Source organism: Juglans microcarpa x Juglans regia, chromosome 1D, assembly GCF_004785595.1.
Source record: "Juglans microcarpa x Juglans regia isolate MS1-56 chromosome 1D, Jm3101_v1.0, whole genome shotgun sequence".
In the NCBI taxonomy this organism is placed as follows: Eukaryota; Viridiplantae; Streptophyta; class Magnoliopsida; order Fagales; family Juglandaceae; genus Juglans; species Juglans microcarpa x Juglans regia.
The window spans coordinates 4,090,288-4,107,902 of record NC_054594.1 but is presented as its reverse complement, the minus strand read 5'-3'; the positions used below and the strand labels follow the sequence as shown (position 1 = coordinate 4,107,902).

At 37.9% G+C, this 17,615-nt stretch overlaps 3 protein-coding genes across 4 annotated transcripts; 1 reads left to right on the top strand and 2 right to left on the bottom strand.

Annotated features, from left to right (window-relative positions):
* Window positions 1–442: 442 nt before the first annotated feature.
* On the bottom strand, window positions 443–3,342 carry LOC121253217 (AP-3 complex subunit sigma). The gene is made up of 7 exons (XM_041153187.1): window positions 3,194–3,342; window positions 3,044–3,086; window positions 2,761–2,822; window positions 2,325–2,421; window positions 1,607–1,677; window positions 853–944; window positions 443–711 (listed from the first exon to the last, which is right to left on the bottom strand). Exons 1-7 carry the CDS (start codon window positions 3,260–3,262, stop codon window positions 645–647), a joined length of 501 nt encoding a protein of 166 aa, XP_041009121.1. The 5' UTR covers window positions 3,263–3,342; the 3' UTR covers window positions 443–644.
* Window positions 3,343–3,529: 187 nt separating this feature from the next.
* Window positions 3,530–5,167, top strand: LOC121253212 (protein N-lysine methyltransferase METTL21A-like). Its single transcript, XM_041153172.1, has one exon. The coding sequence runs from the start codon at window positions 3,587–3,589 to the stop codon at window positions 4,418–4,420; it is 834 nt and encodes a 277-aa protein (XP_041009106.1). The 5' UTR covers window positions 3,530–3,586; the 3' UTR covers window positions 4,421–5,167.
* LOC121253199 (vacuolar sorting protein 39) lies at window positions 4,581–13,259 on the bottom strand. Of its 2 annotated transcripts, XM_041153152.1 has the most exons (12): window positions 12,739–13,259; window positions 12,256–12,467; window positions 11,631–11,762; window positions 11,396–11,539; window positions 10,585–10,697; window positions 9,514–9,946; window positions 8,757–9,086; window positions 7,942–8,163; window positions 7,460–7,702; window positions 6,213–6,665; window positions 5,531–5,629; window positions 4,581–5,267 (listed from the first exon to the last, which is right to left on the bottom strand). In XM_041153152.1, exons 1-12 carry the CDS (start codon window positions 13,178–13,180, stop codon window positions 5,067–5,069), a joined length of 3,024 nt encoding a protein of 1,007 aa, XP_041009086.1. In that variant the 5' UTR covers window positions 13,181–13,259; the 3' UTR covers window positions 4,581–5,066. The 2 variants fall into 2 exon arrangements, with proteins under 2 accessions (XP_041009086.1, XP_041009094.1); XM_041153160.1 differs by lacking the exon at window positions 12,256–12,467 and having other exon boundaries at window positions 12,739–12,959.
* Between the last annotated feature and the right edge of the window lie 4,356 nt (window positions 13,260–17,615).

Below are 17,615 nucleotides of genomic sequence, written 5' to 3'. Positions count from 1 at the left end.
ACATTCACGGTCTATTTGAATATGAGATGAGATAAGTTGAAATGATTTGTAAATAATAATGAGATTATTAGTTAAAATTATATGAGACGAAATGAAATAAGATTGTTTCATCTCACATTTGTATCCAAACGGGCCCTCTATCATCTATAAAAAAAATAATAATAATAAAATATATATACTTTGCACCCTAATTCTTGACGATCGAAACAAAAGTATTAATTTTTTATATATAATTTAAGGATGAGATGTGTTAATTTAAATAACTTAGATTTTAAAATCTCTAATAATTTGAGGGTGGAGAATGTATTTATCCCGAAAGAGAGAAATCGTTCCTAGTCAGAATCAAGGGTCGGTTAGGGATGGAAAGATGTCAGAAATTTGGTCCCAGCCAGTGGCATTTTAGAATGTACAAACTTCATCTATTTCAAGAAGTCGATCAATATGATGTTTTATAATTTGTTAGATGCCAAATCCCAAAAAAATATATATATATATATGGATTAAAAGAAATCCTTGGTATCGTACACTCCGGGTATCGATATTTATGAACTCATAGCTGGAACATCTTCCCCTGAATAACTTACGGTGATAATGTAACAGATCAATATCGTGATCATTTCAACAGCTCAACTGAAAACCACAAGCTATCGACCCCGCCAACCAGAAACAGATTTGGGGACAAGGGTAATAGAATTGGAGGCAGTTTCCAACCTGCATCATGTGTAAACGGCTTCCATTAATCAATATGCCTACGCAGAAATAAGCATGCAACAGCCAAACCTTAAACAACCACCCCCCCCCCCCCAAAAAAAAAAAAAAACACCCAAAAAGAACGAGAGAGAGAGAGAGCACTTTGATATTTCTTCTACAGCTTTCATGACTTCTGCAGAACTTGTTTCCAGCACTTGGCCTCCAAAAAATATCTCATCCAGAATGGTATGAATCTACCCAAAACAGAGGAAAAGAAAAAAGTTTGAAGCCTAGTCTGGTGGAGATTTCGAGAGTATTTATTTACGGGAAAGTATAAGACTAACAAACGCAACGGTCTGCAATAATTATAAATATGCTGATTCAGTAAAACGTAAACTCAGCTCAGTTCAATGAAACCCTCTTCTACTCTGAGAGATCACCATATTTCAGGCACATTGGAGAGACAGCATCTCGGTAAAACATCATTATATCAGACTGGAGGTTCAAGCATGAACCGCAGAAATCATCAAATTGGTTAACTCAGTAAGGAAATGATTGACCTCCAAGTTGACTTAAAAATATTCTGAGCAGACATTACATAATGGTAGTGCTCAGCATGACAAACTGCCAGTGGCATGTTCACTAGCTCATGTTACAGAAATGACACCTCCCCCATAAAGAACCTTTCAACCAGATGGTGCTTTTTAAAAAATGTGGAGTGTGAAGTTGTAGATTATAAGACCTAACCAGGCTGTGTAAATTACAGATAAAAGATACTTTTAAATATCAAGCAAAGGCTTTTCCAACTACATCTTCCGAAGCCCAGTGATTAAGTTAAATAACCAACTTCTCCATGGCATATTCCATATTCTAACATCTGACACATCCATATCGAGCATTTTAAAGAGATACCAACCTTGCTATAGTTGAACACCAAGTCAAGCTCGCATACATTTTTAAAGCATTTGTCCAACGTTTCCACAAGAACTGATGGCATAAGGTTATAAGTAAGTGTATAATCCAATTAAAACAAAAAATTCAAGAGAAAAAGGTAATATGAGTGTACTAAGTAACATCAGTTATTTACTCATAAAAAAATCAGTTATTTACTGTTATATTCAGCTCATTTAGTATATCAATGGCATACAGCATACATGACAAACACAATCCATCAGCATTAATTTATGATAAAACTTAAACATTTCCAAGAGGCAAATGACCTTCATAATCATGGTGCTAAAGCATAAAATCAGTAAATCTAACTTTGGACAACAATACATTATTTTTAGATAAATTTTCACAAATTAACCTTTAATAATGCTCAGTTTGTCTGATGAATCATCAAGCAGCAAGTGAAGGTACAGAAAAGCTTGAAAATTAGGTAAAGTCACAAAGATGGATATTGTTTCCATCATAATTGAGTACATTTTAATCAATCTGCTTCACATGTTTCAGCAATATCATTTCTCCTATATATGGTATTGAAGTATACATTTGCAATAAGCAATTTGTAACAAAGCTACAACATTCATTTACTACTAACCCTGTTTCTCAAGCATGCCACATTGTCCGTACTAACATTCAATGCTAGAGATAGTATAGAATGGAGAGGTGAATTATTAAAAAAAATGTACCTTGTATCAAGTCAAGCATGGCAAGCTCATTTTCAGAACTATCAAATACTAAAACAAAGTATAGTGTTGCATAGTGCTTGTATACAATGCGACTATCCTGCAGGGAGAGATAAAAGTTAAAATGGAGAGTTCTACAACGGAACAGACTGGAATGCATACCTTCACAGCAACTCCTAGAAGTCTTTTGTGGATAACAAGAATATTGAATACATTTAAGAGAGCTAGGAAAGCAATCGAAGAAAACGCTTCCTTTTGATGAATAATTACACAAAAGCGCCCCTTCCAGTAATGAATATTATTCGGATTATGAAAGGGAAAGAACTCTATCGCTATCAAAATATCTACGTCTTTTTGAAAAAAAGAAACACGCCCTCTTTTCCACTAAGGACCAACAGTACAGGAACGAGGAAGTAAGAGCTGAGAAAAAATATATTACCGGACCGAAAATAGAGTCGGCCTCCACAAAATTGCTTACGTTCTCAGCTCTACTGCATAAGACTGCACCAAAATCAAAATTTCAAGGGGAACCAACAACAAAAACAAACGAAACCTAGAAAAGAGCTCAAGATGGTCAATTGCACCAAGAAGAACAGATAAGATTTTAGTTAGAACTGTGGTCGAACCGACGTCAGTGTGATACTGAGATCCAATTCCGAATCAATCAAGAAAAAATGTTGTGCGTATGGTATGCATGAGAGAGCGTGAGAAAGAGGGAGAACCTCCAAAAACGCTGCGGATAAGCTCCTGCTGCTTGTCGATTGGCTGAAATCAAAGAATTTAATTCAATCTGAGCCCTTACAACGAGTTATACCATGATCTTCAAGAATTAGAATTCAAGACGAGTATAAAATGAGAGGAGAGAGAGAGACCTGGGAATCGTAGAATTTGGCAAGGCGAGGCTTGCCCTGGGTATTCATCACCATCACCGCCCGTATCATCTTGCTTGCCGGCTCAATTTACCCACACGCATCGACGGGTCTCCAATTCCAAATCGACAGGCTTATATAATATGGTAATACACGTTATATTTTGCATTTAACGTCTCGCCGTTTAGTGGTCTCAAACGTTTTGCACCGTTGTCGTTGCATATTTCTTTTTCAGTGGGTCTGGCCCGGGTCATTAGAAAACGTTGTCGTTTCCCATAAACCAAACGTTGACATGCGGGCCTGCGGCCCCAAACTAGCCCTAAGTCAAACTAGGCCTTTATAAGGAAAGCGAAAACTCCGCTCGATGGCGGCGGAAATATACACGAAGAAGGGAACATGGCTACTCACGACGACGATGACGAAGACGACATAAACCCTGTCACGATGATACTACCAGATGATCAAGACGATACAAAGAGATTCCATACAATACAAGAGGGTGCATCAGAGCAACATCTACAGCAGCATTACGTCCGTTCAATCGACTCAACGTTGTTGATCAGGCAGCTTCCTTCCCAAGGCCTCTCCTTCCAGCTCTGGCCCGCGGCTACCACTCTTGTCACTCTACTCGATCAACACCGCTGTCAGCCTACCAATAACCCCTTATCTTCCACCCTGCTCGGTCATTGCCGCCCTCTCAACATCCTCGAACTCGGCTCCGGAACCGGTCTCGTCGGGATCGCTGCCGCGGCCACTCTCGGCGCTAATGTCACGGTCACCGACCTCCCACACGTCATCCCGAACCTCCTGTTCAACGCGGAAGCAAACGCCGACGTTTTAACCTCGAACGGAGGGGCCATACGCGTGGAGCCGTTAAGGTGGGGAGAGGCCGATGACGTGAAGCTGATTGGGCGGGATTTCGATCTAATTCTGGCCTCGGATGTAGTGTACCATGATCACTTGTACGACCCGTTGCTCGAAACAATGCGTCTGTTGCTATTGGGCAGCGCGGGTACTGAAAACGGAAGAGCAAAGGCGTTCGTGATGGCCCATTTGAGGAGGTGGAAGAAGGACTCGGCTTTCTTCAAGAAAGCCAAGAAGCGCTTTCAGGTTGAGGTTCTACACGTGGATAGTCCATCCGAGGGATGTAGGGTTGGAGTGGTTGTTTACCGTTTTGTTGAGAAGCTTATGAATTCGAATTCTGGTAGCTCGGCAAGCAATTCTTCATGATCAAGAATATTTCGCTTGTTTGTTTTTCAAGAAAATCCTCACCTCTGCGTGTCGTCCGCCCCATATATAGAATTTTCAAGATTTTTGAGGCAGAAATAATTAACGAATCATAGAATGGTGATACAGTTTTGAACGGGGAGTTGATCCAAGAGAATGAATCTTTCAAAAATTGGATCATAATACAATAAGGCAAAAATTACGCTGAATATCACATTTTCTTATACACGCAAACAAGACCATGGGTCCTGATTAATACCCTCACAAACAAAGAAACTCAAACCAAAAGTTAACCTCACATCCACACGATCGACAAATTGATATATAGATGATCATCAACCTAATAAAAGCAATCTTCATGAAGGCAGAAATTGCCAGTTCGGTTTGGTTCGGTCCCGTTGGTGCGCTTGTGGCAAGAGGTGGAGAAATCACAACCTGTATCGTCTTCAGTCATCTCGGGGATCTCTGTAGCAGTTTTGCACTTCACACCAGGGCCACACTTTTTTACGTCTCTATGACCATCTTTGGAGATGCTGGAAGAAGTGCCTTTAGTACCTGTTTTTACACCTCAAAGCTGTCAAACAAAAATCGTTATGTGCTATGTTTAACTGGAAAACACATCTCCTTCAAACCACCATGATACTGATTATCATCGCTTCCTTCGCGGCGAGCCTTTGGCCACAACTTTCATAGTCTGGGAGTCTCTAAAGCAAACAAAGTGCACTAGTGTCTTCCCATTTGGGAAGACAGCAAAAACACTTGTCCCTATCTTCTTATTGCAAAGAGAGCAGATGCTATCGCTGGTGATCTTCACCACTGTTTGTCTTTGGTTGTAGAGTTCGTCCTTCACCTGTTTCATGAAATTATTATGGCTACTATTTTGAAGAAGTAGATTATGGATTCTTGTATTGCAACATAAAGTTGTCGAGATATGTGTAATTAGAGCAGATTACACACAAATATTTGATTGGGCAGTAAAATATATTTTATGTGAAAGATATTTGCCCAATAAACTAAAAGTAACATTTACGGCTAACCATTGCAGATTGGGATGGCAATAAGTTTTGGGCAAAGGTTCATGCCTTAAAATTCCCACGCACAACAAAACCATACCTGCAGGTTTTCAGTGTGTCTCAAACTTTTGATCACTGAAAGATTTCTGTATGCTTCACTGGATTTCCGCAGAAGAGGTCCAAGAAATGGAAGCAAGTTCTTCAAATAACAGTTAAATAACAAACATTAGGAATGCAACTTACAGCTGATATTCTGATGGCAAACAAAGAGAAGAAAACACAATGATGTTGATGAATTAGCATGAAACCAAGAACAGGCATAAGCGTATATCTTCAATTCCCAGACACTCGCACACCAGGGAGAAGGGAAAAGTTGAAGCGAGTATATCAGAATAAGCAAATGACACAAATTATACCTTAAGTAGATCAGACATCAGTTGCAAGGATATGCATAACCATGTAGCACTCAAGAAACCTAGTTTGGAACTAAATATTGGGTAGTCCTGAAGTTGGGTAGTCCTGAAGTACAGATGAGGCGATACGCCTACCCTATCACATGATGCCATATCATTGAAGCTGCTTATATAACCATCCGTTTTTAGTGACATGGCATCTTGATAGGGTGAGAATACAAGCATTCATTCTCCAAGACAGCTTAGTAATTACTACTAGTTTTATTTGAGTGTGATATCAATCAATATAACTAACTTTTATCTCAAAAAAAAAAAAAATACAACTAGTTCTTTTGAAGATTGTTAGTCCCCCATCAATATAGTTGATACCTGTAGTTTGGTTTCCCTTGGTAAGAGTTTGAGAGCTTGAGCTCCATTTAATCTATCCCACCTTTGGCTCAACAAATCAAGAATCTCATCAAGCATAATAGTGGAACCTCCTTCCCCGCTAGATTCATCTGCATCACCATCACTCCTGCTACTGTCGGTGCCACTCTGACTTACTCTCATGTCCTCTGCACCCTCTATTGAAGCAATTTTCTTACTTCCACGGCCTCCTCTAGCTTTAGTCGAAGACGCTGAACCAACCTTTGGAATGCTCGTATGATAAGGTGATACTAGATTGGTGATTCTCTGTTCAAAATTCTTGGTTGTCCTCCAAGGATTAAGATAAATTTGCAAAAGAGTAAGGTATATATTGCCAGAGGATTTTATAGATGGTTGATGAACTACAGACTCATATACCCGATCACAATAGGCCAGTGCAAGCTCAGGGACGTGAAGCTACAAATGCAACAGAAATTGATATGCTCAGAGTATTCATAAGAATCAATGGACGAATAAGAAAAACATTTTTTGTTTTGTAAGTAATGCAAATAATACAAACAATAAAAATAACAATAATGATGAGCATTTTTTAACACAAAACAGCAGCAGTGTTGGCACTGGCAGCATCAACAAACATCTTGTCTTACGTACTAAAATAATTACCATATAAAAAGTGTACATAATTGCATAAGGAGCACTAATAGTATTTTGGCTAATGTAAAAGAGGAGGAAAAAGTCAATCCCAAAATTCAATCAATTTGTAAAAGCCAATGTCTCAGTATACACATGCAAAAATTCACTAAATTTATTAACTTCGTTTTTGTTTATATTTAGAATAAAAAATAGAATTATGAAACTCACTTCAGAGAACCATATATCTGTCATTCAACTATTTAACAAATCTCAAAATTTAATAAGCAAGTGAAGATTTTATTAAAAAATCTCAAAATGCGTAGTCTGAGCATACAGCAAGTACACCAGCCCTGGATTTCCACCATTCCATAAGACTCACATATTGAAATAACCTGTTCAATTGCCAATATATATTAACAACAAAACAGCCCAATTGACAGCATTTCCTGGTTACAATGCACAGCTGAATTCAGTATTATCTTATTATGAATATCTTCACCAAAATGCCCTTTGTGGTGGCTAGGGCTACTGAACAACTTCCCCAATCAGTTTCATGTCATCTTGCCAGCAGATTTTATGACAAAAAGGACAATATGTTGATTTATGTAAGAAAGTACCTTATGAACATATAGAGACAAGGCAAGCTCATGTTGGTTCATTTTACCCAACAATATTGCACGCTCTTCATATAAAGCATCCGGTGGTAGACGTTTCAACAAAGCATCTGGATTATATCCTGAGATACTCTCTAAAGCAGACAATAATTTCTTCCTTGTTGAGGAATAAGCTTTCTCATCCCATTTTTGTTGAGCACCTAAATCTGAATACCAATCAAGCACTTCCGAGAGATATATTTGTATCTAGCACGCACAAAAATGACAAGTAAAAAAGCATTTATCAGTAAAATCAGCCAAACTACCATCACCACCTACACTACCCATAACAACAACGAAGTTATTTGATTTGGCAGAACAGATCTGTTCTGTCAAGTCTTTTTAATTTTCAATCCTTTTCAGTTATGTTTACTTATTATTCGTAACTCTCAAGTGACAAATATATGTTCCTTAACATTACAGAAAGAAATGCAAAAGATCTTCACCATTTCATTTTGCAGATTTCCTGAGATCCCATTCTCATTCATTGCAAGCATGAGCTCCAAGTACTTGGCCTGCATGCTTGGAGCATGTTGCTTCAAATAAGAGTTGACCAAGTCTGCTGGAATATTTCCAGACAAATACAGCTCAATAGTTTGTGTTGGACAGCTTTCAAGAACCAGCATTGAGCACTCAAGGACAAGCATGGGATCAGTCCCACAGAGAGGCTGCAAAAGAATAGAACACATTCATCAAATCTTACTGGGTGTATAACACACCAGCTCTATTAACTCTCAACCAAAACTTCAACTTCCCAATTTTCCCATGGAATAAAGCAATTCTACACTGGATGCTAAAAAGTAGTGCTTTATCTAACCAGGGTATTCTTAAATATCATCCTGCGAGAAAATCCCTGGATCGCCTTCTTCAGTTTTAGGTAGATCGCATAAGGTAAAGCAGGCAAAAACTTAAGTAACAAACGCCAAGAAGCACTGAACTTAGCATGGACCATGGAAGAAATTACTTTCAGAACTTAGATATTAAAGTTTTTGTCAACAAATTGAAAAGATTATGGAGGAAGGCTGCTTCTCAAAAAACCTTGTCTGGAGGAAAGCACAACTTCCCTTCACAGTAATAATATATACACAGGAGACCAGTGCATAGAGCTACTATATGGTTCGTCCAGATTAGATTATGCAGAAAAATCAGTAGTTGAATGCTTCCATGTCATCAATAAACATAATATGGATTTCTACAAAATAAGGATAACTATCTTTACAGAAATCAAGAAAATAAAAAGGCTATAGGTAAAAAAACTTACCTTGAGATATTCAATAATTGACTCAGGCTTAAACTTTTGGGTAAGCTCTGCTAGTGATTGGTTTGCCCTCGACTCTTCTACCAATTGATGTAGAAGTTTAAGGGCTTCACGGTGCATTGAATTGCACTTGTAAAGTTCTAACAAAGCAGCATAATGATTTCTTTTTCGAAGAATTTCCTCACATATTTTCACATCACAATAGTTAAGACCTTTAAGTAACTCTAAAGCCACTGAAGACTGTCCAGTAAGAAGCAGAGCTTGGAGTAGAGCCGTGTCAAGTATTGCTGCCATCTCCCGAGCACCAGAGCTAATGGAGATGTTACCACGCCCCTGAGGACCAAAAAATATTGAATCAAATAAGAACACATACAAATAGACATTAACCGTCTGAAGTAACAATACATTAATCAAACTCTATCCATCCACGACACTAACATTTTCGTACACTTGTTAAATCACCCAACTAGCTTTTGAACAATATCAAATTTATTTAATCTATAAACAAAAAAATCAGCATAACACGAAAATCTATAACATAGAGTCATATTAAATAACCAAATTTCAATAACAAGTATTTTGCAGCTTATTCGAAGTCTATAACATAGAGTCCAACAAACGTAGAAAATCTACAAGTTTAAAATTCAATATTATGCACAATCCTTATGACCATGTAAACATATTAAACAAGGGTCTAAATCCCTATACATTCCATTACACCAAAATAGTTGAGACCTAGAAAAGAAAAATATCTGTTTACCTTGGTCGTTTTCTTGAACCTACTGTCATACGATGCGAAATTATCTCCAACAGCATCTAAAACAACTTCTTCTGTTCCCTCGGCAGTGGCCTTTTCAACTATACCATATCTTTTCTTCTGCAAGAACTTAATCAGAGCCATGAGAGTATTGTGGCTCATTTTCTTGGACTCAAGTGCTGCATGCTCATCGGATTCCAATAGTTGTGGTGATGGTAAGGTTTCCATATCATCTGATAAACCTGATGAACCTCTTGAGAGATATGAAGTATCCCAAGAAATGTCCACCAGCTTCTCTGGCTCAGGAATTATGGTTGTTTTAGGAAGGATAATTGAGGGATACAACGAAAGCACATAGGTTATATCTATCTGAGATGCCAAGAAATGCTCCATTGCCTCCTCATAGCTTTCATTATCAAATAGGTAGTGAGCGTATCTGAAACACGGTGAGATAAACTCATTGAAATCAATTACTTTATTAAATTATACTCATCAACAAAAATATATTAGATTAAATTATGCATACAATGCATATTGATCTATGGCCATTGAGGATTCCTTAAATATGCTGGCTGGTTAATATAACAAAAACTTGCACAAAACAAAAATAGTAACAAAGATCATTATAAGTAAGTTTACGACATTCTATTGTTTTGTTAAGTAACTATGAATAGCATCACACGTATATTGTATACAGCTGGAAGTTGCAAGTCAATGCTTCATGTTGGAAGACGGTAACATCAACAAGCCATTAGATAAATTACTTCAGCATTATCAACCTAGACCTAGATTTAACAAACCAAAATAGGCACAAGACTTTATTAGGCCTCTAGATACATCAAGCCCAGTAGGAATTTGCTTACCAAAGCGTGCCCTAAACATCCACATGAAACTTAGACTATACGCACTCTAAAGGGTATATTGAATTCATGACATAAATTCTTTAAGTAAATGAGTTCTACATAAATGCTTGCATGACAGATATATAAATTAACTCTAAAGAAGTTCTGATCATAAATCAATATCTGTTTAATGAATTAGTAGAGGATTAGATTATTTTATGAAAACATCCACCTTATATGAATCGACCCCTCCTTTGCAGCTCGAAGGTTTGAATCTTCTGGGGGAAGCAGCTTACACAAGGCCAAGGCTTCATCGAAATTGCCAGATGCTGTTAGTTGTACAATCTGCAATACAGTTGAAAACTCTCTCAGCATTTCCAATGCATAAAATTATCGTGTGTTTTTTAAGTTAGGCATATATCATTGCTAAAGGCATTATGCAATTAAACCTATTTGTGGGCATAATATAATGACAAACAGAAACAGGACATAATAGATTTACATGATACATCTGGAATTTTAAGAATGGATAAATTTTGTGTCAACATGTCTAACTCATGCATACACTTCAAAAGAAGGCAATGCATGTAGACTTAATGGTATTTAGAAATCAGCCTCACGGCAGATTAGAAATTTTCCTGAGTATGACTTATTTCACAAATCTGCCCATGTATACTCATGAATGGTATTTAACATTTGTAGTTCAAGTTAGGTTAATAACTACTGTAACTTTTTAACTTGGTGGGGTAAAATTTGCAGGAACTGAGAATTACGGCTGAATTGAAAGAGCTCCTTGCCACGGGGTTTTAATAGCATGAGGGGAAAGGCTTCAATTGGAGCTGCAAAGAAGCAAGAAGGAAGCCACAATTGATCATAAAATAATAATGACCTAATTAACAAGAACTGACACTTGCTCTTGGACCAAAAAGGCATCTTGCTTGGTCTTGCTCTAGTTTAGGCTTCCAAAGAGGAAGCTTCATATCTAACTTTTTTTTGTCGGTAAATAAGAGGAAGCTTCATATCTAACTAAGCAGCATCGATACCTGTGCACCAAGAGGAACAGGGAAGAGCCCATAAACAGAATTGTCTAATGCTACGATTACGGAATTGTTGCTTTGGCCAAGATGACGGGCATTTCGTAGAACAACAGTCTGTATCAATGGATATGGATCTCGAAGAGATCGAATCTGAACAACACAAGTAGAAGAAACTGAATATGGCACAACTAAATTCAGACAAATAGGTAAGTTGCTCTTGCTTAGCAAATGTTCAGGTTACCTCAACATATCTTGGTAATAAAGCTATTGCATATGGCTTCTGAATGACAACTTCTAAAGGGGCCTCTGACCAACAAATTCTACCTTCCTGAAGCAGCTTCCCATTTTGGTCCACAAAGACACCAATGTTCTCCTATAGGCAGCAAGTTACATTTGCAGCATTCAAAAATCAGAGTAAGAATATGATCATCACAACCTAAATGTGGCATTCACAAAAAGGAAGGAAATAATTGCCCTCCATGAAAATATTTTATCTTTAGCATTTGATTTGTGTAAATGTATGATCTTTATTTATCAGAAAGTGTGATGTATGTTCTTTTAATGATGTGTAACCTCACCAAGGCAGGGCCCTTTGGACACACCCTTAGGGAGTAAACCCTGGATACACAACCCCACCCGTCAGAACCATGCATCAGTGATAACTGATAATCCAGGAAAACTCCTAGTGCAGAATTGAACCAAAGATGTCTGAGTTTACAGGTCATCCCAAGCCCGCCCTTTGACCACTAGGTTGTGTCCTTACGGGTCTGTTAGTGTACATGTGTGTAACAACTATAAAATATGCTTTCAATTATCAATGCATGTCCAGGAAAGCAGAATATAAACGGCAACACAGAAAAGAATACCTTCCCAAGAAGAAGTTCTCCTGAGGGAAGAGAGATCACCAAAGGCGGGGCTAACCTCCCAGAAGGAAATACTTCAGACAACGCACCATTTGTAGCGTTCAATATCATGTATTCTTTTCTAATACCCAAACATATATTCTCACCGCACCATGACATTGACTTTACCGTATCCGGCACATTATATTCTTTCACCTCTACAAATCCTCGACCACCTAATCAACACACAAAATAAAGTTATTTCTTTTTGATCGAAAAATGTAAGTAGGTGCCGTTACAGGGGACAAATAAAGGCCATGTTTTTCTACTTTTCTATAATATGGGATCGTATTTTCCACAACAAACAGCTGACCACCTAAAATTCCATAGTATTGGCATGTTCTCACATCCTTTCTCGCACTTTCTCGGATACACAACAAAAATCAAATTCAAACATATCTTAAGCAATTAATTCGAGCAAGAGATAACATGAATTCATGGAATTACCGTCGTGTCTGAAAATACAGACCCTCTTTTGCCTCGCGAAGCACAAGAACCCTCTCCGATCGTCCCAAGAATACACATTCGCGCCCTTCGCCTTGGTGATGACAGCGTTGGTCTCCAAGTTCGGGAGCTTATGGAAGGCGATCGACTCCGAGAGCGAAAGAAGGAGCTCCCTCGACTCCAAGACCTCCATCGCGAGCAGGGGCTTCCTGGAGAACCCAGAGAAATTTCTCTCTAGAGCATACGGTTCCTTTCGCAGCTCATGGGCATGTAAGTGGTAATCGGACGGTGGAGAGCGGTCGGAGACGGAGTATTCGGGAACGTAGATCTTAAGGGATCCATCGGAGCAGCCAAGGAGGAGCTTTGAACCATATGATTCGACGGCGTCGATTTTGAAAGGGCAATTGTTGAGGAGCTCGAAGGAATCATAGGCACTGTGTACCATCTTCTCGTCGTCAATCCGCTTCGGACGTTTTCCGATCGGAATTTCCTAGTATAAAATAACGAGCAGTAACGAATGTTATTATTGAAGCAATACGACACCGCATGCTCCTTCTTTTCCTCCTTTCTGAGTCTTTTTATTTTCCAGGCTTTTTCCTTTTTTGTCTCAACGTGGTAGGAACAACCTACAATAAACTAATGTTGGAAATATGAAAACTAGTTTGCAATCAGATAAAAATCAATTCAAGGAATTTTATAATTTAATTTGTCCAATCTTCAGATATTTTAGTGTTAGTAAAATACAAATTTTAAATCAATGATTTGAATTAAATAGACTGGTCTAACCAATTTTATAAACGATTAAAACAACACATAAATTAAATCATATATACTACAAAGATATATATTACTATAAATAAAGTGGCTATTTTCAAGATTATGCAAAGCCAAGTTACCTGACCTAGAATTTTTTTTACATGTCATGAACAAAATAGTTTGGGCAAGTCCTATAGATAACATTATTAATAATTGTAAAATACTCTAATTTATATCGAGAAATTATGTATAATAGGTTGCCTTCTAAATGTGCTCCCAAAGTGCCCCTAGTATATTTTGATTCTTTTTTAATACAGATCAATCAAAGAGGTTTAGAACCGTGGAAGAAGAACTCACATGATGCAGGTCCTCTCCTTCTCTAAAAGGTGAGGCTTTTCTCTTTGCTTAGACAAATATTTGTCTCTTAGACTTTTGGTCTGTAGAGGTTATTATGGAGGAAGAGTTAGAGAAAATGTGGGCAATTGTTAGTCTCACTGGTCAGGAAAAGCAGGAAGTTGTCCTATCTCATTTAACAATTCATGAGTCTATGTCAAAAGGAAAATCTTGTCATCTTGCTCTAGTGAATGCTGACAAAAGAGTGAATAGTGGCTTTTAGGTCCACCATGTCTACAGTCTGAAACCTGAGAGTTGGATTCGGTTTAAAGAAGTGGGGGATAACAAAATGCTAGTGGAGTTCAGTATGAACAAGATAAGGCAAAAGTGCTATTGGGGAGGCCTTGGACATTCGACAGGCTGCTAGTGTATTTACAAAAGTTTGATGGGAGTACTCTTCCAAAGGATATCCCTTTCTCAACTGAAGTTTTTTGGGTCCAAGTACATAATATGCCTCTTGTTAGCATGACGAAAGAAGTGGGAAACCAAATTGGGAAGGGTCTAGGGAAGGTGTTGGACGTTGAAGTTGATGGTAGTGGATTTGGGTGGGGTCAAATCCTGCATTTAAAGGTGAAAATAGACATTACACTACCTTTGATCCAAGGTATATTTTTGTTTGTTGATAGTAAGAAAATTTGGCTACCTTTCAAATATAAAAGACTTCCAATGTTTTGCTTTCACTATGGAGTCATCAAACATGCCAAAAAAGTCTATTCTACGGCTGTTCAAAGGCTAACTTCATTAGAGGAGAAGAAACCTTAGTATGGATCATAGCTTCATGCCACCCCTTCAAAGTCAGTTGGAGATTCATCCAGGAAGTATGGTGGAAATGGAATTCAGCGGCCTCATCACAATCAGTTGCAATGGAAGTCTGGCGAGAAGGCCACTAAGGAAAGTGTCATGGTGAGCACTGAATTTCAGAAGCCATCTAAGGAACCAATTAAGGAATGTGTGAAATAATAGGAGGATCAAGTTTGTGTTGGCAAGTTTCCTTACTTAACAAAGGTCTCAACTCAAAAAAGAGAGAGAATTTCAAATGAGATGTCGATTCCAGTTACTAAAGATCTTTCCTTAACTGACAGTGTTTGAGGAAAGAAAATCATACTTTAGAGGGGAAAGTTGACTTAAGGGAGAGGATCTCATAGAAGATACTGAAGGTATGGATCAACAGGATTCAGTTTATCCTTCTGTCATGCTTAACAAAGACTAGTCTATCTCGGATCAGGTTAGTTCTTTAGATCACTTCATTAATACTCAAATTCAGGTGCTAGCTAAAACAAAAAAAAAAATAGGCTAGTTGGTAGAAAAGAGCCCATGATAAATTTTTCAATCTTGTGATTCATTTATCGCCCATAATATGCTATCTACTAATATTGGAGTCACCAATAGGGGGTGTAATATGTCTGAAGTGGAGGATGATTTCAAATGAGTTGCCTTCATTTGAGTTCCTTACTGAATAATGCAAAGAAGACAGGTGCTATCAATGGAATCCCTTTGGTGAGAGGCAAACTTCATATTAATCATCTCTTCTTTACAGATGACAGTTTGCTCTTTTGCAGAGCCAATTCTCTAGAATGGTGCAGGTTGATCGTCTTGCTTAACACCTATGAACATGCATCTAGACAAAGACTTAATAAGGACAAGACCTCTATACACTTTACGGGTGGGCAGTCGGGGCGGGCCTGGCTGCCCCGCCTCGCTTTCACCCCTCTCCCGTGGGGCGGGGCGGATCACCCCGTCCGGCCGATGCGGGGGGCGGGGCCACCCGCCCACATCTGGGCCTCCCTCTGGGGGCGGGGGCGGGGGCGGAATGGGGGTGACCCCTGCCCCGGATATATATTATATTTATTAATTTATATATTTATATTAAAAAAAACCAAGCATGAAACGACGTTGTTTCATGCCTGAGTTTATATCAAAACCCACCCCCGGTCCCCCCTCCCAATTCCCTCCCTCGCTCAGACTCTCAGTCGCTCTTAGTCTCTCCCTCTCTCTAAGTTCCCGGTGCCGCACCCAGTCCCTCTCTCTGCATCGTCGTACCCGTCACACTACTCGCACGCGGTCCCTCTCTCTTCATCTTCGTCACCAAAGATCTGAAGGTAAGAAACCCTAAATTCAAAATTTTATTTTTTTTGTTATTTATATTTTTAATGGAGATTGAAGGAAGGATAGGGTTTATCGGAGATAGAGGATGAGATTTTGTGAATTGTGTGTTGTGGAGCTTAGATTGTGCATATGGTTTGAACTTTGAATGAGTCCCGTGCATGTGATCTTTTTTTTGTTTGATTTATACTTTAAAGAGTGCCATATTATTTGTGTCTAATTAATTCGGATTGAAACCCTAAATTAATTTAGGGTTTCGAAATACCCTAAATTAATTTAGGGGTTTCAATCTTTGCAACCCCTAAATTAATTTAGAGTTTCGAAATCCCCAATTTTATCACATTTTAAACAAATTTTTATCTCAACAATTTTAATGACATATACTTTAAATGTGTACTAAAAATAATAAAGATTAAAATAATAATATTATTCTTAAAAAAAATACAACTTCTATGATACTAACAAGAAAGATCATAACCGTGGGGTTATGATACTAACAAGAAAGACCATAAATTTGCAATCAACTTAAACTTGAAAGGGATAGACCATCTTAGACTTTAGTTGGTAAGTGTATACTTCAACAAACTTGATAAGGCATTGGCCATGTACAGTAGGGATGCCAATTAATATTGACATAAAGATGTTAGGTAAGACTTGGATCAATTTTTTTTAATCATTCTTGCTCTTTCTATTTTTATTCTCGAGCTTTATTTTAGTATTTACCTTGTCAACATGCAAATATGTAACATAATTCTTTACCTAAAATTGGCAACAAAAGAAAAAAAGAGATAAAAAAAAATGCATACTATGTTAGTCCAGGCTAACCAAATATTGTTTTGGCTTTGAATATGTGATATGAATGGTTATTATATAGTCATATAGTCTTGGACTGTATACAAATTATATTCTAAATTTATTACAATGTGTCCTATAATGTGATTATATAAGAGTTCACATTCATATATATATATATATGAATGTGAATGATATTTTTTTTTATTCTATTTTTTTTTTATGTTCATTATATAGTTACTATGCTTATAGTCTTTCAAGTCTAAGAAACTATAATCTATATTGTTAATATATAGTTGGCATGTTGCTATATTTTCTATAATTTCAGATTTCTTGTTTACTTGAGTTCATGGATATGCCAGCAGATTCTAGTGCCAGCTCTCCTTTCCAAGTCGAGGGCACCCCTACCCCTACACCTACACCTACCCATCCTACTCATACCCCTACCCCTAGCCCTACAGCACCTTGCCCCGCCCCCAAGCCCAGCAAGAAACCTACTTCAATAGTTTGGAGTCATTTTACCAAACTAGAGAGTGGTGACCCAAGTAACCCCCAAGCCAAGTGTAACCATTGTGGAAAAATTTATAGATATCACTATAGGAAACATGGTACCTCACAATTAAAGGTGCACTTAGAAGAGCAATGTAAAAAAAAGACCAATATTAAGATCATTACAAGAGAAAAGCCAATCTAGGCTAGAAATTGGACTTCAAAAAATGGCGGATGGGACTAGTGGGGGTGCAACTTTGAGGGTGTATATTAAGTATGATCCCAATGAGTGTAGAAGACATCTAGCTAGTATGGTCATTATGGACGAGCTACATTTTCAACTTGTT